Source organism: Peromyscus californicus, unplaced genomic scaffold (genome assembly GCF_007827085.1).
Source record: "Peromyscus californicus insignis strain IS unplaced genomic scaffold, ASM782708v3 Scaffold_4__1_contigs__length_199733344, whole genome shotgun sequence".
NCBI lineage: Eukaryota > Metazoa > Chordata > Mammalia > Rodentia > Cricetidae > Peromyscus > Peromyscus californicus.
Window position 1 is genome coordinate 100,487,469 of NW_026294562.1, and position 25,067 is coordinate 100,512,535.

Consider the following 25,067-nt stretch of genomic DNA (forward strand, 5'->3'; position numbering starts at 1 on the left):
GGTGCAACCTGTAACGCCAGCACGTGAGAGGCCGAGGCAGGAGGATGGTGGGCCCAAGGCCATCCTGGGACTCCATGAGGCCCTATCTCAAAAACAAAAATAAAACCCCCAGAAGAGCTGGGCAGTGGTGGCGCACGCCTTTAATCCCAGCACTCGGGAGGCAGAGCCAGGCAGATCTCTGTGAGTTCAAGGCCAGCCTGGGCTACAGAGCGAGATCCAGGATAGGCACCAAAACTACACAGGGAAATCCTGTCTCCAAAAAAACAAAAACAAAAAAAACCCAGAAGAGTAATTTGCATCATTGATGTGGAAGTCAGGCAGAGATGAGATCCCAGGGAGGATGGGCTGAAGAAACCAAGAGAAGCTGGAGAGTGAGCCTAGGCTTAGGAAGAGCCAGGCTCTGGGGTTTCATGAGGCATTTTGCTTCTGGCCCTCAGGCTCAGTGAGAGCCCTGGAACTCTTTGATATCACCCTTTAGGCTTCATCCAGCTCGGGATAACTCCTGTGATCGTGCCAGCAGAAGACACTCGTGTGGTACCCTATCTCTATTAGCATCCAGCCTCTCAGGATGGTCACCTGGGAATCCTTTCATTCAATCATCCATCACACTTGACTGCAGTTGCCAGCTCATGTTAAGTCCGAGTTGCCTCCTGGATTCTCCCTCCCTGCTTTGTGGAGGCCCACATCCCTGCCCTGCTTAATTTTGTCTGTCTCTTCCTTAGAAGATCTCCCTGTCTCCTTGCTAGTGCATTCACCATGGAGCAGGGGAGAACAATGTCTCTAAAGTACAGCCCTGCTGACCACCTTTACCTGCTTAAAAACCTTCTGTGTGGGAGTGGGGAGAGAGCTTAGCGGTTAAAAGGGTAGACTGCTCTTGCAGAGGACATGAGTTCAATTCCTAGCATCCACACTGGGGTGGCTCATGACTGACTAGAACTCTGACTGTAGAAGGATCTGATGCTTCTGGCTTTGGTGGGTACCTGCTCTCAGGTACACATACTCACTTACAGACACACAAATATACACATAATTAAAAATAAAAATAAAATATTAAAAAAAATCTTCTGCACTAAAACTGACTGGAAGAAATATCTCAAAATACTGAGAAAAAAAGTGCAAAATTGAGAATTATGAGAGAAAAGATGATAAAATATCCTTTTTGTTGTTGTTTTGTTTTTTCAAGACAGAGTTTCACTGTGTAGCCTGGCTGTCTTGGAACTCACTCTGTAGACCAGGCTGGCCTCAGACTCAGAGATCCACCTGCCTCTGCCACCCCTGCCCAGCCATTTTTTAAATCTTAAAAAAAGAAAAGAAAAGAAAAAGAAAAAAGGAGAGGCTTATCATCATGCATAAGGCCCTGTGTTTGATTCCCAGGACCTCCTAGAAGACAAGCATGCCAGCACATGCCAGAAATTCCAGGTCTCAGGAGGTCGAGAGGGAGGATCAGGAGCTCAAGGCTGCACAGTGAGTTCCAGGCCAGCCTGGAATACATAAGACCCTGTCTCAATACAAAGCAGCAAAATGAAATAAAGACATCCCTCTACCCACTCATGACAGCCCAACTGTATTCTGCCTTTGGATCTGCTCAGTGACCTTGCCCCTGGGAACTTTTTAGTCCCTTCTTGGCTCCTACAGTACAGGAGCCAAGGAGGAACAGAGTGAGGTGCTACTGTCCCCCTACCCTCAGCTATCCTCTGGCCACCCACTCTTCCAGGCTTAGCTAAGGGCTCCCCTCTTTCAGAAAGCTCCCAGAATCCTCTGGGCTACACATCATTCTGTGTGGCCCTCTCCTGAGCCTACTCCCACAACTCCTGGCCGGTGCAGGAACCAGCAATAGCCCATTCCGTGTCCCCAGGGCTTAGCCCAGGACCAGGCAGCGTCACCAGACTGCTTGCTGAGAGTCTTGTTAAGGAGGGAAAATCTACCCAAATATCACAGCTTCCAGTGGCCCTGTGGATGCCAGATGTGTGACTGGGCTGGTATGGAAAGACCGGCAGCCATCTTCCCCCGTGGGTCGGGCTCTGTCACCCTGCATGCATTTGTGTGGATCACCTCTTGGGTAGGGCTTCTGCCCTCCTCTCTCAGAGGTTACATAGCAGTTTACTGTAGCCACAGGTCCCACAGCTTCAGCTACTGAGCCCTCCAGTCGTTCAGGCAAGATGATAACCCCAGTCAGGCATCCTGGGAAATCAGTGGAAGCCAGCCTCTTCCCTTGTAAGGACAGCCGCACCTTATCTGTCAGCGCCGCTAAAGCTAGCCCGTGTCACACACACCCTCTACAGTTGGCTCCGTCTTCTTTCTATTCTGTCTGTGATGAAAGACCCCCCAAGGCTCTGATAAACAAGGCCAAGGGGCTTTCTGAGCATTGCCAACAAGACAGAGCACCTCAGAGTAAGTAGATTGCTGTCCTTGGTGACCAGTGGGGGGCGGGGGCAGCAGGGATTGTTCTGGGACACCGGCAATTCCCTCTTCCCATTTTTTGTCTTTTTGAGACAAGATCTTGTTAGGTAGCCCAGGCTGGCCTCTAACTTAGTCTCTGGCATGAGAGAGCTGAATCCAGCTTGGGAATCCCTTTTCACAGCTGTGAGGGAGCTGCACTTACCTTCATTCTGTGACCTACCGTCCTCAGTTTCTCTCTCTTCCCTCACTCAGCAGTCCCTTCTGGGAATATGACCCCAAGTCTCTTCTCAAAACCCCCAAACCTTCCTAGGTGTCCTCAACCATCCCATCCAAGGATCCCTAACACCTTACCAATACCCTAAATTTAATACCAGAAAGTCCCTTCAGCTTCCTAGGCAGGGAGGTGAGGTGCCCTTACCTAACCTTCTCCACGGTGGGCAAAGCTGGTCTCGTCTCCCGTGATAGGCAGACAGGGAGGTAGCTTTCTCTTTTATACTGTCAGTTCCCTACCCCTCCTGCGTCCCCACACAGCTGCTCAGAAATGTGACACTCCCCCGTCTATTTCAAGCTCTCTCAAGGCTCAGGGACACTAGCCTCTGCCCAATGTGACCTGGACTAACGTTCTTCCCATGACAATGAGAGCTGCTAAACACAGGGCAGACAGGATAGCAGCCTCCTCACCAGACTGTACCTTCAGGCATCTCCGTTCATTTTTTTTCCCTATTATTATTATTGCTTTCTTTCACAATGTCCAGGCTGGCCTCGAACTTGAATCGATGCTTTTGCCTCCGCCTCCCTCCTGGATGCTGGGATTATAGGCATGTGCCACCATCTCAAGCTTTGTTCTGTTCTAAGGAGCCTAGGTTCCAGCTGGATCCCTGACCCACCATGTGACCTGGGAGGACTTTCTGCCCCTCTCAGGATCCCTGGCCCATTACCAGATTTGACTCCACTTTTTGGGACCTTGTTGGCGCTCCAGGTGCTGGGGTGTAAGAAACTCCCCAAGCCAGAGGCTGTCCCCACACAGTATTTGCTGTCCCTGCAACTACCAGTACTTGAATCCTCCAGAGAGAGGAAGGGTGGGCTAGGTAGGCAAGGGTGTTAATGCTCTTCCACTTCCCAACCCAGCCTTCCCACCACAGGGACAGTCTGTTTTCCTCTTTAGTCATCAAGAAGGAATGGAGAACACAGGCTTTTAGGTGAAGGAAACTTTATTTGGCTGACAATCCGAGGTGGTGAAGGGATGGTGATTGTGTAAACTCATGAGCTGGACCCGAGAGGCCCTTGGCAGGTTTCACAGGGCATGCTTACCCTAGCCCCAGCAGGTGGCATCTCTTAAGCCCTAATGTTCAGAACATATGCCCTCCACCTTCCCATAAACTGGCCCCTTCTCCCATTACCTCCAACTGGGCATCTGAAATTCAGAACTGGGTTATTTATAGTCAAGCCCAGGGGAGGCGTGAGAGAGAGAGCTGTGTTTACAAACACAGGGTCACCTGAACCCAGAGGTCCAGAAGGCAGCTAGCGCTTCCTTCTACCCTTCCCTACAGACCAGGGTAGGGAGACAGGGTGTTAAGAGCAGGGAAGGAAGTGGGCGTAGGGGGTCTTTGATGCTGGTGCACGTGACCCAACGTGTGTCGTATGCAAATTGTATGCAAATAAGACAGATTTGGCCACTTAACATGATGTACAAGGAGCGACCCTCGCGGGGTTTCGTGGCCTGGTGGTCGGGTGCCCTGGCCCTGGCCAGGTCCCAGGGCCACCGGAGGAAGGGCCAAGTCTTACAAGTCCCTCCTTCAGCCTTGACCTAGCTCTGATCTTACAGAAAGAAACTGTCATCCAAGGGAAGGAGAGTTTTGCCCCTCAACCACTCAAGGACTCTGCCAGTCCAGCTCCCACGCCCCTGTCTGTTGTTGGGGAAGATAGGTGTCGGGTTACCAGTCCAGGGGCTATAGTTAGCCGCGGGGACTTTGTTCGGCAGTCCGGGATCTGCGCAGCGCCTGCTGCCCGCACCTCAGCCCTAGTCTGCCGCAAAAAGGACCAGAGCCCTAGGCCACTCTCGCCTCCGCCACCTCCAGGTAGGTCCTCGTCCCCGCCCCGCCCCTCTCCAGGCGGAGCCATATAACTGCCCCACCTATACCATCGCAAAGAAGTCCTGGAGAGCCTGGGTGAGGGGCCGCCTAGTAGCGATAGACTAGGGCTTGAGATGGGGACAGTAAAGTCCGAAGCCCTGCCTATGCTTAGACTTGTCCTTGGTCCCGCCCCATATCACTTTTGAATTCCAGTCCTTAACTAAGGACCCTCTCAGGGTGCAGGAGGAAGGTCCTGGAGCCCATCCAAGCCAGCACCCCGTCTCCACTGGCCTCATTATTATCTGGATCCTGCCATCACAGGACTCCTCCAAGGATGATTCTGGAGGATCTGCTGATGGTCCTCAGTTGCCTCGGCCTGCACACCCTTTGGAAGGTAACTCTCGGAACTATCCTTTGCCAATAAGGGTCAGTTGTGGGTCAGACGCTGAGAAGGTGGTGGCAGAGGACCCATCAGGGAAACCCTCCTAGGCGACTCTCCCCTTCTCCCAATCCTCTTCTCGGGAACTTCTGCACCATTAGGGAGCCCGAGTGCCTCATCTCTCTCCCAGATCTCCACCTCCCTGCACCCCTAGCTCCCTGTGCGATTCTCTCTGTGCTACCCCTCCATAGGGGCTGCCTTCATCTTTCTCCTTCCCATTTCTCATCTCACACCACAGACAAATCCCTGTACACACCAGTGTGCTGCTGTACACTCTGGCAGACCCTGAAAACCGGGCTTCACCCCCGCCCCCAGCACACTCTGGGACTAAGGTTAAGCTGGGGACTATAAACTCCCACACACCCCACCTTGAGCTTAGAATAACATCTAAAGCAGGAGAGCATGCAGGAATCTCAGAGCTGACAGTGATGTATACTGAGTGCAGGGCTTCCCCAAGGGTAAGAAATAGCTGAGGAAGAGGGGGACCAGGGCAGGGGCCAGACACTGGCTGCAGTTTACTGCCTGCATACCGACAATCAGAGCCAGGAAAGACAGGAACCAACCACACACGCCCCTGGAAAGATGAGATGGCACCCTTTAGGCTGAGCCACAATGATCTTTATGTTCTCCTCACAATAACCCTGTGAGGTTTGGAAGTACCCTTAATTCATAGGAGAATGTGGAATCCAGGAAAGCCCTGACCTGAGACTAACTCGAGATCCCACAGCTAGCAGGTGGTGTTTCAACTCATGTCTGTCCGACTCCACTGCCTGTGGTTATCTGTGCCTCTTTGGGATCTTGCCACTTGCATGCATCAGATGTTTGGGCATAGAAACGAAAACCTGTGATTCTGAACTGATCTGCCACCAGGACCCTTGGCCAGTGTCCTAAACTTACACTCTTGTCTATGTGGTGTCACCCTTCCTTATGTCCACAGGTCCAAGCTGTTCCGATCCTGCCCCTGAGCCTGGTTCCAGACACTTTCGATGATGCCTACGTGGGTTGCTCTGAGGAGATGGAGGAGAAAGCAGGCCTGCTGCTAAAGGAGGAGATGGCCCGCCATGCCCTGCTCCGGGAATCCTGGGAAGCAGCCCAAGAGGCCTGGGAACACCGGCGGCACACGCTCACTCTACCTCCTGGCTTCAAAGCCCAGCACGGAATAGCTATTATGGTGTACACCAACTCATCCAACACCTTGTACTGGGAGCTGAACCAGGCTGTGCGGACAGGGGGTGGCTCCCGGGAGCTCTACATGAGGCACTTCCCCTTCAAGGCCCTGCATTTCTACCTGACCCGGGCCCTGCAGCTGCTTCGGGGCACCCGAGGCTGCTATGGGGAAGATGGGGAGGTGGTGTTCCGAGGCGTGGGCAGCCTTCACTTTGAACCCAAGAGGCTGGGGGACTCTGTCCGGTTAGGACAGTTTGCCTCCAGCTCTCTGGATGAAACGGTGGCTCGTGGGTTTGGTAATGCCACTTTCTTCAATCTAAGGACTTGTTTTGGGGCTCTTATCCAGGCTTTGTCTGTCTTCCCTGAGGAGCGTGAGGTGCTGATCCCCCCACATGAAGTCTTCTTGGTCACTGGGTTCTTCCAGCATGGAGCCCAGAGCATAGTAACTCTCTGGAGTTATAATCAGACCTGCAGCCACTTTAACTGCGCCTATTTGGGTGGTGAGCGATGCATGGGCGGCAGAGAATGGCAGGGTGGGTGAAAGCCAGCATGTCCTGACCCAGGCCCCAGAGACTTCAGGAGAATCCATTCGTTAGCGAGACTGAGGTTCTGCCAGGTCCTGTGACCTGTGGACATTCAAGATCTGTGGATATTCTCAGATGACTATCTTCTCAAAAGGGCAGACCAAGGAACCGAGTGAAGGAGGCCAGTCTCAGTAGGCCCTGGTTTGATGGGGCGAACAGGACTGGACTATGCCAAGTCCAGTAGGGAGGCGGGAAGAGAATGGAAGAGTGATGGGGTGTGGGTAGGAGCAAGGATGGCTAGGCCATCTGGAAAGGTGACCTCGGGAAGAAGCTGAAAGGAAGTGAGTAGTCTGCTTTGAGGTGAAGGAGAAGACAGACAAAGGGGGATGGCCAGAGGCCATTTGGGACGAGAGTCGCCTCAGGGCCTTACTGTGCTATCTGTTGCAGGGGAGAAGAGGCATGGCTGTGTGTCCTCAACAGGTACGTCACCCTCTGGCCTGCTCTGTGGGCTGTTCAGCTCTCCTGGCCCTGCTGCCTACACCTCCTTCCCCTCTTCTTTCTCCAGCAGGAGGGCAGCCAGAGTCACCCTCCACAGAGGCCTTGGCTCTGCAATCAGGGAAGACGCTGCTCTTGGCCCCTGGGGAGTTGCAGCTCTCGAGAGCTGGACCCTGAAAGCCTCTTGGAGTCTTGGGAACTGATGACCTTTCCATGAAGACGGGGCTTTGCGTGGCCTCGAGAAGCACGAGTGTGGTTCTGGTTCTAGTGCAGTGGGCTACCTCTCCAACCAGGGTTGGAGACCTGAGGCCATGGCAGGGTTGAGGGAACCCCACTATGTGGTGGGGACTTCCTAGGACATGCAAGGTCAAGACTGGATGACTACTCAATTAAACGGAGTTGTGGTACAGCGACATGGGCTTTTATGACTGGTTTATTTCACGAGGTCATTTGTCCTTGGCAAGCTTGAAAGTCAGGGACTGAAAACTAACTTCCCGATCCTCTTGGTCAAACACTTGAACCTCTGCACCTGGAGCTTTTGAACAGCCAGAGGGGCCTCACAGCTGCCTTTAAGGCAGAATAGATGGACTCCCAGTCCTGTCGGTCGATGAGAAATCCAGGGCCAAGGAAGGGCACCACCTCCAGGCCTCCCAGGCCTCTCCAATCCAGGCCCCCTCACTTTCAGGCCTCCCCACTCTCAGCGCCCCCCCACACACTCTCAGGCCTCCTGTTTCCCTGGTCTCTTATCTCCCAGACCTCCAGCCTCCTAGGCCAGAACTCTTTCCACTAAAGACTTAAGGAACCCCAAAGTAGGATTCTGAACCCTAGAACCCAAAGCAAGCTGTTTCTGCCATTCTCACATAGGGTTCATTTTAGAGGGAAGTCAAAGAAGGGATCTTAGGACATCAAGAGATGGGGATTACTACCTGACTTCCACAGCCGAAATTTTACTGAGGCAAAGAAACACCGTGATCTTCTACTACGAGACCCTTGCTCTATCCAAGAAGGCTGCTGCACTCAGTGACAGAAGGGACCCTTCTGTTGTGTTAGGACTCACACTTGGTCTCCAGGCCTTCCTCCAGGGGCAGGTCCCCTGCCCCCTCTGCTTCCTGCTCCCTGTGCACCAGCACATGAGCAGGGGAGGAGTGGCTGGGCTCTCCAGACGCTGGAGTCTCAGCCTCTCCTATGGCATCAAGGCCAGCTTCTAAAGAGACCTCGGCCTCCACAATCCCTGGCACGGTCAGCTCTGCTGGGGTCTCAGGGGTGGGGGGGCCCAGATTCTGGAAGCTGTTGCGCACTCGGGTGATGTAGCGACTGAGGATGGAAGCGCCATCAGGAGGCCGCGGTGTCCCGCCTGCCGCCAGAGTCTTCTGCACGCTGGCCACCTCGCTTTGCAGTCGAGACACGGTCTTGGTCAGCTCTGTCAGTCTGGTGCCCAGGTCTGAGATAAATCAGGACAGAGAGGTCTTTCAGACGGTGAGCCTGTCAGCACCTCTTCTGTCTACCCCCACCCCACCCTACTGAACCCAGGACACCCTGTCTGGATCCTAAGGAAGCGCTGGAAGGACTGAGGGGTCAGGAGGGTAGAGAAGCTGTGCAGGTGAGTGTGAGCATTGATGAAGGGCAGCAACAAAGAAGGAAAGCCTTAGCTGGGCTTGGTGCAGGCCTGTGATCCCATCTAGTTGGGAGACTGAGGAAAGAAGATGGAGAGTGCAAAGCCAGCCTAGGCTTCAAAGTGAGTCCAAGACCAGTCTAGGAAACTTAGTAAGACAGGAAGGCAGAGTAACTGAGTCAAGGAGCTGGCTGGCAAGCTGTGGCGGTCTAGGGCAGAAAGGACGGGACTGAATCCTAACGCAACTGAGTCAGGAGGGTGCGTCTGGGTGTGGGGCGCTCTTCCCAGGAGAACCATGAACAGTAACGGGGGGAGGATTGGAGGTGGGAACTCCACCTTTCCTCCGGGCCTCCTCAAACTCGCGCCGGGCAGTCTCTATGTAGCGCTGCACCAGAGCCTTGATAACCCGAAGGCGGTAGGATCCACGTTCTCCTTCCCCAGGCCCTGCCCTTGCCCCAGGGTTGGTCTGCAATGGAAGACACAGTGAATTCTCTACTTCCTTCAACATCTCTCTTGACTAAGAATAAAGGAGAAAGGCAAAATCTATGCAAGCTTTCTGTCCCGGGATGTCTCCTACAGCGCAGTCCTGGGGGATAGACGGGAGCCATCTAGGCGAGGCAGACTGTGGGAGGAGAGGGTGTCCAGCGTGTGTGGTGAAGGCCGAGGTGGGAGTGGGGTGGGAAGGAAACCGGCAGCAGTGGCCCAAATTAGAAAATCTCTCATGCCCTGGGTTACAGTGCTGATGGTGGAGGTAGGTGAGCCCCTTGGATGCCCAGCTGCCTCTTTCTCCCTGTCAACCTGCTCATCCCCAGGAGGCTTTTTTCCATCCATATGCTGTTTAAATCACCCAAGCATGTCTTAGAGTCTGGTTGTCTGGAACTCAGGCTTGGGATGGAAGGGGCGTGGAATCATGTTTAGGCTGCAGGATGTGGGTGGGACTGGAAATGCAGGACCCAGCCAGAAGCAGGAAGATGAAAACAGAGGCTGTGTGTGAGAGTGGGAACTAGGGGCAGGCTCTCTGGGGACATACCAGTGGCTTAGGTAATACAGAGGCTGAGAAGGTACTCACAAAGGTTGGGATGGGGGGGTAGTCCGACTTCTTGGCTTTGCAGCAGGAGCAGCAACAGCAAACGAACCAGAAAATTCTCCTGAGAGATTACCATGGTGAAAAGAAGTTAGCCAGGGACAGGGCCTGGGACAGCGGGGCAGGAGCTGGGTCGTGTACAGGGGCAAGAGCGGAGGCCGTCACCTGACAAGGTAGAAGGCAGCCTTCGGGGAGGGCAGGATGTTGAAGGGCACAGGCAGCGTCAAGCCTTCTCGGAAGTAGGACAGGTAGAGCTTGGAGCGAGCAAACTTCCACTCCACATCAGCATCGTCCTGGGGACCACGAGGCAGGAGGCTATGCGAGGTCCATGCTGGCACTGGCCCCCTTGCCCACTCACCCTGTCTCTCTTTTGTCTTCCCATCCCTTGTTCTCCAGTGTGCCCACCACTTTCTTCTTGTTCTTATTCCTACCCCCATCGATCACCCACATTTTCCTGGAGCGCTTCCCCTTTCCCATTCTCTTTCTCTAATTTCCAGGTGCTGCTCAGTCTGTTCTCCAGTCTGCAAACTCAACCCAGCCACTTCCTTCTTGTGTTCCCACTTACTCCTCTACAATGCCTCCAAATGGCTGCCACCACCACCAACAACAACAACAAGAAAAGCTTCCAAGAGCGCTAGCCCTGGCTCCTGGCGACAGCAACAGCAGTCCTGAGACCCTTGTACAGAGGGAATTTGTCCAACCAGCAGCGGGAGCACAGCCGGTACCCGGGGGTCTTGGCACCCCATCCCTCCCTATCCTCCCCCCTCCTCCCTGGCCAGCCTGGCTCGGGTTACCCACCTCGATTTTCTGGAAGGAGTTGGTGATCATGGCAATGAGCATGTTGAGCAGCACAATGACCATGACAATGGTGAAAATGCCATACAGGGCTCGGCCCACGAACTCGGGCACCAGGAACTGAGGCATGTCCACCACTTTGTGCTCTTCCATGCCGAACATGGTCCAGAATAGAAACTGGAACGTTTCGTTGAAACTGGCGTGGTGGGGGCAAGCAAAAGGACAGGAAAGTGGGGGTAGGGTTGGGAGAGAAGCCTGGCTTCCACCCAGACACACTCCCCGCCCCTGAAGACTTAGCCAAAGGTGCTCTGTGTCCATGAGGCCTTTTGGGCTATGCTTAAAGACATGTGCATTTCTTAGCATTAACCTTTATTTAAAATTTTATTTTATTTTGTATATGTATATTTTATTTTGCATATATATACACACACATGTGTATATGTGTGCGTGTGTGAGTGTATGGAAGTGCACCATGTGTATGCAAGAGGCCGCAGAGGTCAGAAGAAGCAGTGGATCCCTGGAACTGGTAAAGTATATAAGTTTGAAAGAAATCAAAAGATAGTATTCGGTTGATGATACAAATTAGGATAGAAAGTGAATTAGGTACAACATTTTGGACTCACCAAAATAGGATAAAGAATGGAGTATTTTTTCTGAATCTGTCAAATGTTAATGGACTGGACATTGTTAATGTAATTCTTTTTTTTTTTTTTTTAATTTTCCAGAGCTGAGGACCGAACCCAGGGCCTTGTGCTTGCTAGGCAAGCGCTCTACCACTGAGCTAAATCCCCAACCCCTGTAATTCTTGACTATATATATTGTATATACTTATTGTACTTATTGTATTTACTTTTTCTTATATTAGTTATAACCTTCTTTTATTATTTTAGACAAAAAATGGGAAATGTAGTGATATATTATGTACTCTAATAAATTTACCTGAAGATCAGAGACAAAGGAATAAGCCACCTCTTACCTTGAGGACTCCTCAGCCTGAACAGCTTTCCTCCCCCGAAAGACTTTAGTTCCTGTCTCCTCACGCTTTATATACCTTTCTCTGCCCACCCACATCATTTCCTGTCTCAACCTTCCTAGTGCTGGGATTAAAGGTGTGTGACTCCCAAGTACTGGGATTTAAGTTGTGTGCCACCACTGCCTGGTTCTGTTTCTCTCCTAGACTGAGTCAATCTCATGTAGTCCAGGGTGGCTTTAAACTCACAGAGATCCGTCGATCTCTGTCTCCCAAGTGCTAGCATTAAAGGTGTGTGCCACCACTGCTTGGCTTCTATGTTTAATTCAGTGGCTTGTTCTGTTTTCTGATCTTCAGGCAAATTTATTAGGGTATACAATATATCACCACAAACTGAAGTTACAGATAGTCTGGTGCTGGGAGCCAACCCTGAGTCCTCTGTTGTAGCTAGTTTTCCCGCCAGTCCCACAGCCGCTCAGACCCGACCAAGTAAACACAGAGACTTATATCGCTTACAAACTGTATGGCCGTGGCAGGCTTCTTGCTAACTGTTCTTACAGTTTAAATTAATCCATTTCCATAAATCTATACCTTGCCACATGGCTCGTGGCTTACCGGCATCTTCACATGCTGTATGTCATGGTGGCGGCTGGCAGTGTCTCTCTGACTCAGCCTTCCACTTCCCAGCTTTATTCTCCTCCTTGTCCCGCCTATACTTCCTGCCTGGCCACTGGCCAATCAGTGATTTATTTATTGACCAATCAGCAACACACTTGACATACAGAACATCCCACAGCACTCTGTGAGAGTAGGAAACCCTTAACTCCTGAGCCACCTCTCCAACCCCTCCATCTGTATTCTTTTGGTCAGTCAGTATTTATGATCCAAGAGTAGTGACGGGGTGCTAAGGACACAGTGGTGTATAAGAAGCAGAACCCTGTCTTCAAGGCCCTTGTGTTCTGGGGAGGGTAAGGGTGAGGGTGGGATGGGAAGAAGAGAGAATGGCTTGTGAGAGGCTGTTGGGGACCACACAGATACAGGACCTAATCCAGTAGAACTAAAGACTCGACCATGACCTTCCAACCACTGGAATCTATGAAGAGTTCTGGACAAGGGGGGACACCTGAATTACATTTGGAAAGATCATGTTGGTTGCTGCGACTGCAAAGCAGAGAGCTAAAAGAGGAAGGTGTGAAGACAAGTTCCTGGGTGGGAGAGGATGTGTGGTGTGGAGCAGAGGCAGCAGCCCCGGTGACTCCTCTTCCAGGAAGCCCTTCCGATCTGCCTTTCCTACTGACCCCCAGCAGAATGTGCTCATCAAGTGCTCGCCGTCCTGCCCACACTAACCTACCCTTAGAATTCCGTGGGGAAGGCATCTCACTCCCTGCATCCGTCTTTTGTCACTCTGCCCTCCACATGGCACCAAGGGAGATCTTCCTAAATATGACCTAATCTGCTACACCTCTGCTCACTAACTTTCAATACTCCTGGCTACCCTCAGCCATATGCCTACCATTTACCTCACCTGAGAGCTGCCCAAATACTTTGTTTTCTTTATTAGGGTTCTGCCTGCATGTGTGTCTGTGTGAAGGTGTCGGATCCCCCAGATCTGGAGTTAAAGACAGCTGTGAGCTGTCATGTAGGTGCTGGGAATTGAACTCAGGTCCTCTGGAAGAGCAGCTCTTAACCGCTGAACCATCTCTCCAGCCTCCCAGCCAAAATACTTTTTTTTATATAAATTTATTTATTATGTATACAGTGTTCTGCCTGCATGTATGCCTGCAGGCCAGAAGAGGGCACCAGATCTCATTACAGATGGTTGTGAGCCACCACGAGGTTGCTGGGAATTCAACTCAGGTCCTCTGGAAGAGCAGCCAGTGCTCTTAACCTCTGAGCCACCTCTCCAGCACCCCCAGTCAAAATACTTCTAAAAATGGTTTACATTTACTTATTTTTACTTATTTCTGTGTGTGCACGTTCATGCATGTATGTGTGTGTGCTCTGAGAATGCCACAGCACAGGTGTGGACATCAGACACCTTTTGGGAGTCAGTTCTTTCCCTTCACCAGGTGGCTCCTGGGGCTCCAACTGAGGTCACTAGGCTTGTCAGCAAGCTCCTTCACCTACTGAGCTCTCTCATCAGCTCTTTCTTTCTTTGTGGAACAAAGTCTTATGCAGCCTGAGCTAGCCTCGAACTTGTTAAACAGCAGAGGATGACCTGAACTTGTGATCCCCCTGCCTCTACGTCCAGCACTGGGATTGTAGGCATGCACCACCATGCACAGCTGGGAGCAAGCACTCCTTTAGAAGGATGCAAGATAAGAAATGTCAAACAATTGATAGTTGTGGAAAGTCACTATCTCAAAATGACCACTAGAGAGACCGATTCAGGTGAGAATCATCTGTGGCTGGGTAGGGCGGTGCATGCCTAGAATTCCAGCACTTGGGGTGAAGACAGGGCGATCAGGAGTTCAAGATCATCCTCAGTTACACATCGGGCCCAAGGCTAGCCTGGGCTACTTGAGAACCTATCTCAAACCCCACTGACCCTTAAGATCGTCCATGGATATTAAACCCAATGGGTACAGACTGTAAGCAGTCTAGCTGTAGTATGTCAGAACACTTCTCTGTTAGTAAAAGGGCTTCTCTGTTGCCTTTACAATGGAGAGGTGCTCTTGACCAAGGGCCAAGCCACACCACGCTCCCCTAATGTGAAGCAACGGAAAGTGCTTGTTAGCCAGGTCCTGTTCTTACCCAAACTCTTTCAATTAATTAATTGAATGTGTTTGTGTGTGAGACTGGGTGAGTTTATGTGCATAAAGGCTAGAAGTGAGTGTTAGATCCCCTGGAACTAACTTTACAAGTAGATGTGAGCCAGTACCGGGAACTAAACCCAGGTCCCCAGCTCGCTCGCTCTCGGTTTTTTGAGACAGGGTTCTCTGTGCAACAGTCTTGGCTGTCCTGGAACTCACTGTGTAGGCCAGGCTGGCTTCAAACTCACTGAGATCTGCCTACCTCTGCCTCCCAAGTGCTGCGATTAAAGTCAGGCACCACCCCGCCCCCCCCCCCTCCCCGCCGGCTGCATAAGCACTCTTAACCACTGAGCAATCTCTTTAGCCCCATCCTGCCTAAACTCTTTAACTTGAATTTAGTCACAAGGAAATAAATGCCAACTGTAGATTATAAATCAGTTCATTGGTCACTCAAGACACACACAAAAGGTACTTGTGGAGATGGTCTGGGTTACAGCAAAGTGTAGTCAGTGCATGGTTTTAGGGTACACATGGGGTTTTAGGTTTTTGTTTTGTTTTGTTTTGTTTTGAGGTGGGTCTTCTGTATCCAAGGCTGGCTCAAAGTAATTTCATAGCCAAGGATTACCTTGATAATTTCATTACCAAGGGTTACTTCTGATCCTCTTGCCTCAATCTCCTAATTGCTAGGATCACAAGTATGTGCCACCATGCCCAGTTATTATATAGTGCTGGGACAAACCCAGGGCTTCATGCATGCTAGGCAAGCATTCTACCAACTGAGCTGCATTCTCAGCTCCTACACATGGGATTTTTTAATAGGGTCACAGGAAAATTTGAACAAGGGCTGCATAGTAAGCAATTTTATAAAATTGATACCAAAGTTTTTGGTAGGATAGTGGTTTGTGATCACGTTCCTAGGAGACATTTCAAACTATTTGGGACTAATATGTTGGGACATTTACAACTTTTAAGTATTGTAAAAGATAGTAGGGGGTGGTGGTGCACACCTTTAATCCAACACTTGGGGAGGCAGAGGGTAGGCAGATCTCTGTGAATTGGAGGCCAGCCTGGTCTACAGAGCAAGCTCTAGGACAGCTATAGCTACACAGTTAAATCCTGTCTCAAAAACAAACAAGCAAAAAAGTGTTGCATGAGAAAAAAAAAGACAGAAACAGATCAAGCAAGTGGTAGCAAAACAATGAGCAGAGACACCATGTGAAGGGCAGAAGGGCGTGGGTGCCCAGTGAAGGGCATGGGTGCCCAGTGAAGGACATGGGTGCCCAGTGAAGGGCATGGGTGCCCAGTGAAGGGTGTGGGTGCCCAGTGAAGAAGGCATGGGTGCCCAGTGAAGAAAGGCGTGGGTGCCCAGTGAAGGGTGTAGGTGCCCAGTGAAGGACATGGGTGCCCAGTGAAGGGCATGGGTGCCCAGTGAAGGGCATGGATGCCCAGTGAAGGACGTGGGTGCCCAGTGAAGGGCATGGATGTCCAGTGAAGAAGGCATGGGTGCCTAGTGAAGGGCGTGGGTGCCCAGTGAAGGACGTGGGTGCCCAGTGAAGGGTGCGGGTGCCCAGTGAAGAAGGCATGGGTGCCCAGTGAATGGCATGGGTGAATCTCTCCATTTAATATTTTCATAAGATCGACATTTTTCAAATAGAAGGGTTGGAAACAGACGAATGTGTAATCAAATAAATTAGTAACCGTCAGAGTGAATCAATGCAGCCTTGGGCAAGTAAGAGAGTTAGATGAGTGAACCAACAAGGGAAGGAGAAAGATGCCTAAGACGTCCATCCCCCAGCCTCAGCGTACTTGCCCAGCTGCTCGGTCTCCTGGTATGGCACATAGATGTTGTTGAGGCCACAGAGGAAGGCAGTCAGGATGATCATGAGGATGAACATGAACCTGGTGGGGAATAGGACATGGAAGGGTCAGAGCAGGTCCCCACCCTACAAGTCAGGCCCTGGGAAACGGAATCAGGGAAGGAGATGTTGGCCTTCCCGGATCTTCATTTATTTTATTTTTTGCCTTCTGACTTCAGTTTCCAAGAAAAAGGGGAAAAGTGAGGCATAGAGTTGTTCTAGAACTGGGATCAGAAACACCCACCAAGGGCTCTTTCTGCTATTGATTGGTTTGCAATTGTGACGAGGGCAGGAGCTGTAAACCTCCCTGCCCAGAAGAGCACGTTTACATTTACATTCCGCCTCTAGATTCTAGGGTTCAGAGATCGGTGGAGCACACCGTCTTGTGAGAGGAACGCGGGTCAAGAACTCCCATGCCCCACAGAGCTAAGGGATTTCGGAAGACCGAGTCTGTGGGGTAGGAGCCATAGGCAGGGAGAGCACAAGAAGAGTACACACCGAATCATGTCGTCGATCATCCTGCCAATGGAAATCTGCAGAGTGCCCAGGGACTCGTGAGCTGGCAGGATATATGCCAGTCGGGTGAAGCTCAGCATGCTGGTGACAGCAAAGAGCACCTCGGCCAAGAACTGGGGGTCCTCTGTGCGCCACTCACTCCGCTCTGTGCAGGGTAGGATGGGCGGTGGCTGAGAGCCAAGGATGAGGGCCTTGGGACTCCCTGCTGGGCTGGCGGGACTGTGATGCCAATCACTATCATTATCAGCTGAACTGATTCAGAATCACCTAGGAGACACACCTCTAGATATCTCTGTCAAGGGGTTTCCAGAGGGGTTTCCTGAGGAGGGAATGTGACTGGGTTCCTGGACTGACTATAAAGAGAAAAGGGAGGAATGGAGCTAAGCACCAGCATCCATCTTCCTGCTTCCTGACCACGGACAGACACAATGTGACCAGCTACATCTGCACCCACCACGTCTTCCTCACCAGGCTGTACTGTGTCTCATCAAACTATGACCCAAAATAAACTCTTCCTGTCTTAAGCTGCTTTTTTTTTTTTTTTTTTTTGGTTTTTCGAGACAGGGTTTCTCTGTGTAGCTTTGCGCCTTTCCTGGATCTCGCGCTGTAGACCAGGATCTCACAGAGATCCGCCTGCCTCTGCCTCCCGAGTGCTGGGATTAAAGGCATGCGCCACCACTGCCCGGCTTAAGCTGCTTTTTGTTCTCTGGTTTTTTTTTTTTTTTTTTTTTTTTTTGCTTTTTTTGTTTTTGTTTTTGTTTTTTCAAGACAGGGTTTCTCTGTGTAGTCTTGGCTGTCCTGGAACTCACTCTGTAGATCAGGTTGGCCTCACACTCAGATTCCCCTGCCTCTCCCGAGTGCTGGAATTAAAGGCATGCGTCACCACCGCCCGGCTATTTGCTGGGCATTTCATCACAGCAGAGAGAAAGGTAATGCCCCTCACCAGCAGTGGTGAAATATCGGCAGGTGGTGCTGTCGGAGGCCTCCTGGCAGTGCATGTAGGCAAGCCCAGCCAGGAGGAGGCGCAGGGCAAAGGATGCCAAGTACAGGGAGAGGATGACCACATCCAGGAAGTTCCACCAGTCCAGGAGATAGCTGCGCAAGCCCTCGATCCACACCTCCTTACACTCAAACCACAGGAAGCCTGGAAGGAGAGAGGGGTCAGGAGGGGGGGGGGAGGGGGGAAGGGGGGATGGGGGGGGCGGGGGGGGGGGCTCTCCTCCTCCTTCCGGGACACAGCCAGGTGGCAGTGGCTGGGCATTGATGAGGAAACATTTAATCCATCCAAGTGCAGAGAGACCTTCAGGAAAAACAAGGACTCCCTCACTGGTGCAGACTGATGTCAGGATTGATGGCCCTGCTCGAGGAAGCCCGGCAGGTGATCCTCAGAGAGCAAGCAGCATGGGGTAGGGGTGGGCCACTGTTCTTCACGGTCCCCACCAAATCACAGTAGGCAATATTTAAGGACTCCTTTTTTTTTTTTTAAATAAATCTTTTTTTTTTTTTTTTAATTTATGTATTTATCATGTATACAGTGTTCTGTCTGCATGTGTCCCTTCAGGCCAGAAGAGGGAGCCAGATCTCATTACAGATGGTTGTGAGCCACCATGTGGTTGCTGGGAATTGAACTCAGGACCTCTGGAAGAACAGGCAGTGCTCTTAACCTCTGAGCCATCCCTCCAGCCCCTAAGGGCTCCTTTCTATTTAATTTAAACATGTATTTGTTTGTTTGTGTGTGTGTGGAGGTCAGAGGACAACTTGTGGGAGTTGGTTCCTTCCACCAGGTTCGTCTCAGGTACTGGCTCAGGGTGCCAGGCTTGGCACCAAGAGCTTTTGTTCACGGAGCCATCTTAACCACTCACCCCTTCGGGACTCGGCCTCACCATGTAGCCCTGGTTGGCTTTGACTTTACTAACCTCTCGCCTTAGCTTCCTGAGTGTTGGGATTACAGTTGTGTACCACAGCACCCAGCTCTATTTCTTTTTTTCTTTTTTTTTTTTTTGGTTTTTCGAGACAGGGTTTCTCTGTGTAGCTTTGCGCCTTTCCTGGAACTCACTTGGTAGCCCAGGCTGGCCTCAAACTCACAGAGATCCACCTGGCTCTGCCTCCCGAGTGCTGGGATTAAAGGCGTGCGCCACCACCGCCCAACTCTATTTTTTTTTTTTTAAGACAGGATTTCTTTGTGTAGTTTTGGTGTCTATCCTGGATGTCGCTCTGTAGACCAGGCTGGCCTTGAACTCCTCCTGGCTCTGCCTCACCAGTGCTGGGATTAAAGGCGCTCGCCACCGCTACTGCCACCGCCACCACCACCACCACCACCGCCGCCTGGCCACCCAGCTCTATTTTAAGACCTTGATTTGAAGGGACTCTAAATTATCAGCCTGCTCAGTGTGGCCAAGTCTCAGCGGGGCCCAGTGCAGAGCTGGCCACGGGGATCTTGGTAGCTGGCCACAAGTAAAGGGCTCTCTCATACATACCCGTGACCCAAATCATGTGTAGTGAAGTCTCCCAGACACTCTGGCTGCGGCCTTTGAAGGTGCTCAGCTGAGTCTCCATGACCAGGGACTCTCCCAGCAAGAAGATCAGGAACCACAGATAGGAGGCTGAGTGCAGCAGGAACTTCAACACTGGGATCTTCAGCAGGCGGCCCAGCTTTGGGGGAGACAGGAAAGCCTGGCTGTCAGGGGTCTGTGGTCACTTGTCCCTGTAGCCCTCTGGACTGCTTGGCCCCCATGTGAGCCTGCACCTTCCAGATTCACCCACTCGTCTGTCTAGGCAAGTACTAAGAAGGAGGCGGTGTGCACAAGGCTCTACATTTTCTGTTCTCTCCTTCACAACCATGTGAGGTAAGTGTTGCTCCTGCCTCCCCCACCCGTTTTTGCGGGGAGGATCCCACAGGAAAAGTTCAGACTCATCATCACTACTATTCTAAACCTGCTCCTCTTACCTCATGAAACCACTGGGTCACCCAGCCAGGGCCTGAGTGGCACCTCTCCTTCTCTTGCCACACTCTGGCAGTTTTTGTAATGCCTGTCCCTGCCCCCTAGTCCCCCTGCATACTTGCAGTGGAGAGCTTGCTTCCAGCACACAAAGCAAGGTATCACTCATCTTGTTCTTCGTACCCGGGACTTGGGCGCCAGCCAGTAGCCAAGGCAGAGGAAGGGCATGGTGAGGAAGAGAAGAAAGGCGACGAAGAGCTTCCAGATGGTGGTGCTTCCACGCCAGCCAGCCAGGTTCCCACACCAGATGGAAGACAGAACTTGCTGGCAGATGGGGTGAGCTACAAACTGAGTTGAGAGGGTCGTGAGAGGAGAAGGCCGCCAGGCAGGAAGGCCAAAGGGGCCGGCTGGATACAGAGCCCTTACTTCCTGCTGCAGAGGTTGAACCATCATTTCGTCTCCATGCCAGCCCACCCAGAAGAGAGGGGCTTCACCTACCACACGACCATGGGCAAGGGCCTTCACAGGCCTTGGTGTGGAGGATCTGAATGTGAAGATGTTCCGAGACTCTTCACACCCTACGTTCTTGAATCGAAGTCAGGCAGGAGTGGGTAGAACTTGGGGGCCTAAGTCCCAGAATTCCCAGTGTTCCCTGCCTCAGCAGGTATATGTAGCGTACGTCTAGGTGAATGATCTCGAGGAGGGTAGGGGCATGGAATATGGGTCTCCTGTCATGAGGACCAGTTCAGTGGAGACGGCACACAGGAAAGCTTTGGTAATGTGCCTAGTAGGTCAGGATATCTTCATGTGGATGAGAGTGAGGAGTCAGGGGCTGAGGGAGGCCGGACAGAGAGCCTGTCTTTAGCGTGGCTGCTGAGTTAAGAAATCTAATGAGAGCCAGGAAAAAAAACCACCAGCCATTTAACCCCTTGCTACATAGGTGAGGAGTTGTAAGTCTGGGCCAAAGTTTCTCATCAGGCCAGAGGCAAAACTAAGTCTGTGTGAGACCTGAGTGTGGGATCCTAGTGGTGACTAGTTCTCCAAAGGGATGGGGTGGGGGTGGGAGGCCCCTAGTGCTCAGCCTGAAAGTAACCAGGAAGGGATGGGAAACTTCCCCTCTTGCTGGTAAGGGCTCATATGGAAGGGTACTGAGAACCAAAGTGTCAGAAAAGTCCCGAGGAGAGAAAGTCATAGTATAAGGCTGAAGCGGGATATGCCTCAGAGGAGGCAGGACAAGGGACCAGGGTAGGGAGGGCAGGCTGGAGGCCCAGCTGACCTGTTTCTGGTTGTAGTTGACAGCCAACCGCAATCTTGCCAGGTTGGGGATGCCCTCCTCGAAGGCCTGGCCCAGGCCCTCAGCCTCAGGCTCGGTCTCACTATCCTCACCCATGTCATTGAGCACTGCCGTGACCTCACTCTGGTTCCGGCACATGCCCAGCAGTTCAAAGCCATAGTCCTGGCAGAGCGACTCCAGGGCAATGTACTGAGGCTGTAAGAAAAAAGGTCTGTGTGTGCCATCAGGTCAACCCGTCCCTGCCCCCCACAAACAGTAGGCCTGTGTCACTTCTGTCTGATGTCAAAGGGTCATCTACTTCTTTCTTCTCTGCTACCTCATCCATCCTTCTGGGTCGCTTTGCTTATCCGATGCTATTTCCACCTCGTCACTCAGTCACTTCAACCCAAACCTACCACCTTTGCCTGTCCCCTGGACTCGTCTACCTCCTGATTCCTGTCCCTCTCTAACAACTCCCCACACCGTCTTTGAACATTGCTATTATTGTGTGTGATGTGTGTGCAGGTACACATTGCCATAGCACACATGCGGAGGTCAGGGCAACTTTGTAGAATTGGTTCTCGTTCCACTTTTATATGGGTCCTGGGGACTGAACTCAGATTGTCAGGCTTGCGCAGAAGCAGCAGGAGTTTTTGCCTGTGAACCATCTCACTGGCCTACCCTTACACTTTTCCTGTGCTCATTCTGTTCATCTTTTTGAGCATCGCCCTTATATGGAACCGGTGTTGGTAGATGAAGGGGATACAGAAAAGAGTAAGCAGCTGTTGGATGCTTGTTTTCCATCCTACCCTGTTTTATTTGGGCGTTTTTCCTAGAGAGGATCTAAGCCCGGCTTCGAAGGCCGAGGTTACCTCTAGCACTGTCCCTCAGCCAGGAAACTTTTTTTTTTTACCGACCTCAGGTCTGTCCAACTGTAAAGTATGGGTGAGAAGTCCTGCTCTGCCCCATTCCACAGGCTACTAAGAGAAGGGAAAGTCCTCTGAAAGCATTGCTCCTTCTTGGTGGGGACCTTTTCGTCCTTCCGGCTTTCTGGCCTCATCTTGTCCTAGGCCTTCATAATATCCTCATGGGCTTCCCTACCTAATGGCAGTCTTGAGGATGGGGACCTAGTCTGGCCTGGCACACAGGGAATGCCAATGACTCAGTGATGGATAAATGGATGGTGCAGTGCCAGCCCCCGGACCAGATATTCTGCTTCATGTATCTTTGGTCCAACCCAGGTCCTCATACTTCTTTTCTTTTCTTTTTTTTTTTGGTGTGCATGTGTGGGGTGTTTCATTGAAATAGGGTCTCATGTATTCCAGGCTGGCCTCCAACTTGCCAAAGATGATCTTGAACTCTGATCATTCTGTCTTTGCCTCCCAAGTGGTGGGTCACAGGCGTGTCCACCACATGTAGTGGTGTGGATCAACTCTGGGCCTCATCCACAGCAGGCACGCACTCTACCAACTGAGTCACGCCTCCAACTCCACATTATATACCTTTTGCTGGGACTTCTGCTTACTTAACTGCCTTCCCTGCTCATCTTCTCTAACCCGCCTCTTCCCTTAAGAATGTTCCCGGAAGCGGGGCGGTGGTGGCGCACGCCTTTAATCCCAGCACTCGGGAGGCAGAGCCAGGCGGATCTCTGTGAGTTCGAGGCCAGCCTGGGCTACCAAGTGAGTTCCAGGAGAGGTGCAAAGCTACACAGAGAAACCCTGTCTCGAAAAACCAAAAAAAAAAAAAAAAAAAAAAAAAAAAAAAAAGAATGTTCCCGGAATACAAAGGCCACAGGTCACTTTTTCTGCTTTCTGTGCTTTGGAAGTCCTGTGAAGACCATCCACAGAGGCACTGAATGAAGTCCTGGGAGCATGTTGTCCCCTTTGCCTATCCATGATCACAAGCTTGAGAGCCCCAACACACAGCACTCCAGGTGAAAATTCAGTGGGTACCTCAAAGGGACATGCTCTACTGAATGTCATGTCTAAGTCTGTCCAGCTGTTTCTATTTTCCTCTCTTACCTTAGATGGATCTAGAGTACCCCTAGGGCAGGAGCTATACTCCCTGCATAAGCCAAGTGCCCCTGGAGTGACTCACTTCTCAGACTTCCTAGAACACCCACCACAAAGCCCAATCCTGTCCCAGGGCAAGAACAGACACCGGGCATGGAGGGCAGGATGGAGTGAAGAGCAGGGGAAACAAACCTTAAACTCGGGCTCCTTTCGTGCAAGGCGCCTGAGCTCCCGGCTGAGCTGAAAGGCAGCCAGCATGGCATCCTCGCTGGCCAGTGAGAGGTGGGCCCGGCTTGCGATGCCGCGGTAGGTGTTGATTCGGGATAATGAGAATTTTAGCAGGTCGTATCGGCGGGCATTGCTGCACTCAAGGCAGGCACAGGAAACTGGGTGGGGCCGGGCAATAGTGTGGCCCTGGTCCATGAGCAACTGGGCAATCTCATACAGGTCCTTCTGGCAGGCTAGTGTGAGTGGAGTGACACCAGGGGCAAAGCGGGAGCCATCAATTGAGGAGTCAAAGAAGGCTAGCGAGAAGGACTTGGTGTCTACTTTTCGACCCTTCTCCCGATCCAGCCGAGCCAGCAGGCGACGCACCACCGCTGGCTGGTTCGTGTCCACTGCCACTAGCAGGGCTTCGTGGATCTGCCGGAAGTCAAACTTGATGTTGGCCAGCAGCACATCAGTGATGGCCTCATGGCCCAGCCGGATGGCCAGGTTGAGGGCTTCCCTCCAGGAGCGGTCCTCAGACTCTTCCACATTCCGCAGAGGCCCAGCACCCGAGGTGGCGGCGTCGTTGCCGGACTCCAGCAGCTGCTGCACGAGACCCAGCTGGCCCTCCTGGATGGCCCCCAGGAGCGTGGGTGGGAATTTGAGCTTTTTGTTCACAATCTCAGTCCAGTTGGGCTGCGTCTGGGTGAAGGAGGGGAGAGGAGGGTGCTCTTGAGTTCCCAAACCCCTTAGTCTGGAGGCCTTCCTCACCTGCCTTCTGGTCTCTAACCCTTTGTAATCAGCTATTACGTCTTCCTTGTCCCAAGCAACACATACGCCTTGCTCACCATTTTATTATGTAGATTCATGCTGGGAAAGGGCTAGAGTGGGGGGTTATCAGCTCACTTCCACTCTCATGAAAATCCTACAGACCAGGGCCCAGTGTCAGTTCCCTGGAGAGGTGATTAGAGCAGGTGGTCAGGGTCACACTAGGAGCCGAAACCCACACACAAGCACAATCTGCCTAGAAGCCAGTTCCCAGCTTGTTGACTTCATCTTCCAGCTGCTCATCTCTGAAGGACAGGTCCAGACATGCCCACACGGAGGGTCTTTAAGCTGGGCTTTCTAAGCCCTTCCTCTATGAGGAGGACTCCTAGTAGGCCCCTAATGTGTCCCCTCCGCCTAGCGCTCACTTTGCCTCCTACTCTACACCTCTCCTCCTTGGCCCGGTTTGGTCCTGCGGTTTGGTCCTGCTCGTCTACCAGGCGGCCGTCCTCATCGCTCTTGTTTCCTAGGCCCAGGATCAGGGCTCCGGGGGCTCTCCCACCCACCTGGCAGTATCCACTACGGGTCTGGCAGCTAGGCTGCCCCTGCATCCCTGTGGGCAGTGAGCCCTGGGACTGGGATGCGGGGAGGGGAGGGCAGCAAGGGTCTCTTACCGAGAGGGGATCCATGGCTGCAGCCTCCTTTGCCGGCAGGGGCTGAAGGCCTGAACTCCCCGTCTGTCTGTCTGTCCCTTGACTGTGCCCAGCATTCCTCTCTCACCCCCACTCAAAGCCCCACCCTGAGCCCTCCCTTCCTTCTTCAGGACCAGCTGCTCTCTCTGCCCCGTACCCCGGGGATGGGGGAACTTGTGTTAGTACCACACGATGACGTCTCCTGGGAAAAAGGGAAGAGCGCATAATTCTTCAAAGCAGGATTTGGACTATCACAGGTCCAGGACCTCAGGGAGACACTGCAGCCCCGCTGCCTCATTGAACAGATGAGAATGGGATTTGCTCAAAGCCTCACAGCCAAGCCTAGAACCATCTATTCCTTAGAAAGGAATCTCTCTGGTCCCTCTGACAGCCCTATGAGCAGCCGCAGAGGACATTCCTGTTACTGAATGTCCATTTCAGACCCACAATAAATAAAGTTATAGAGCAGTCATCTGATTACACCTAGGCCAGACAC

At 52.0% G+C, this 25,067-nt stretch overlaps 2 protein-coding genes across 2 annotated transcripts; one reads left to right on the plus strand and one right to left on the minus strand.

Moving 5' to 3' along the window:
- The first annotated feature begins 3,665 nt into the window (after positions 1–3,665).
- Positions 3,666–7,510, plus strand: Art5 (ADP-ribosyltransferase 5). The gene is made up of 4 exons (XM_052761061.1): positions 3,666–4,866; positions 5,849–6,578; positions 7,050–7,082; positions 7,168–7,510. The coding sequence occupies exons 1-4, from the start codon at positions 4,807–4,809 to the stop codon at positions 7,272–7,274; spliced, it is 930 nt and encodes a 309-aa protein (XP_052617021.1). The 5' UTR covers positions 3,666–4,806; the 3' UTR covers positions 7,275–7,510.
- Positions 7,511–7,527: 17 nt separating this feature from the next.
- Positions 7,528–25,007, minus strand: LOC128124596 (short transient receptor potential channel 2). The gene is made up of 13 exons (XM_052761052.1): positions 23,963–25,007; positions 23,100–23,816; positions 20,899–21,111; positions 19,806–19,970; positions 19,161–19,335; positions 17,627–17,827; positions 16,666–16,828; positions 16,118–16,210; positions 10,592–10,784; positions 9,959–10,086; positions 9,779–9,857; positions 9,046–9,175; positions 7,528–8,538 (listed from the first exon to the last, which is right to left on the minus strand). Exons 1-13 carry the CDS (start codon positions 23,981–23,983, stop codon positions 8,144–8,146), a joined length of 2,673 nt encoding a protein of 890 aa, XP_052617012.1. The 5' UTR covers positions 23,984–25,007; the 3' UTR covers positions 7,528–8,143.
- Between the last annotated feature and the right edge of the window lie 60 nt (positions 25,008–25,067).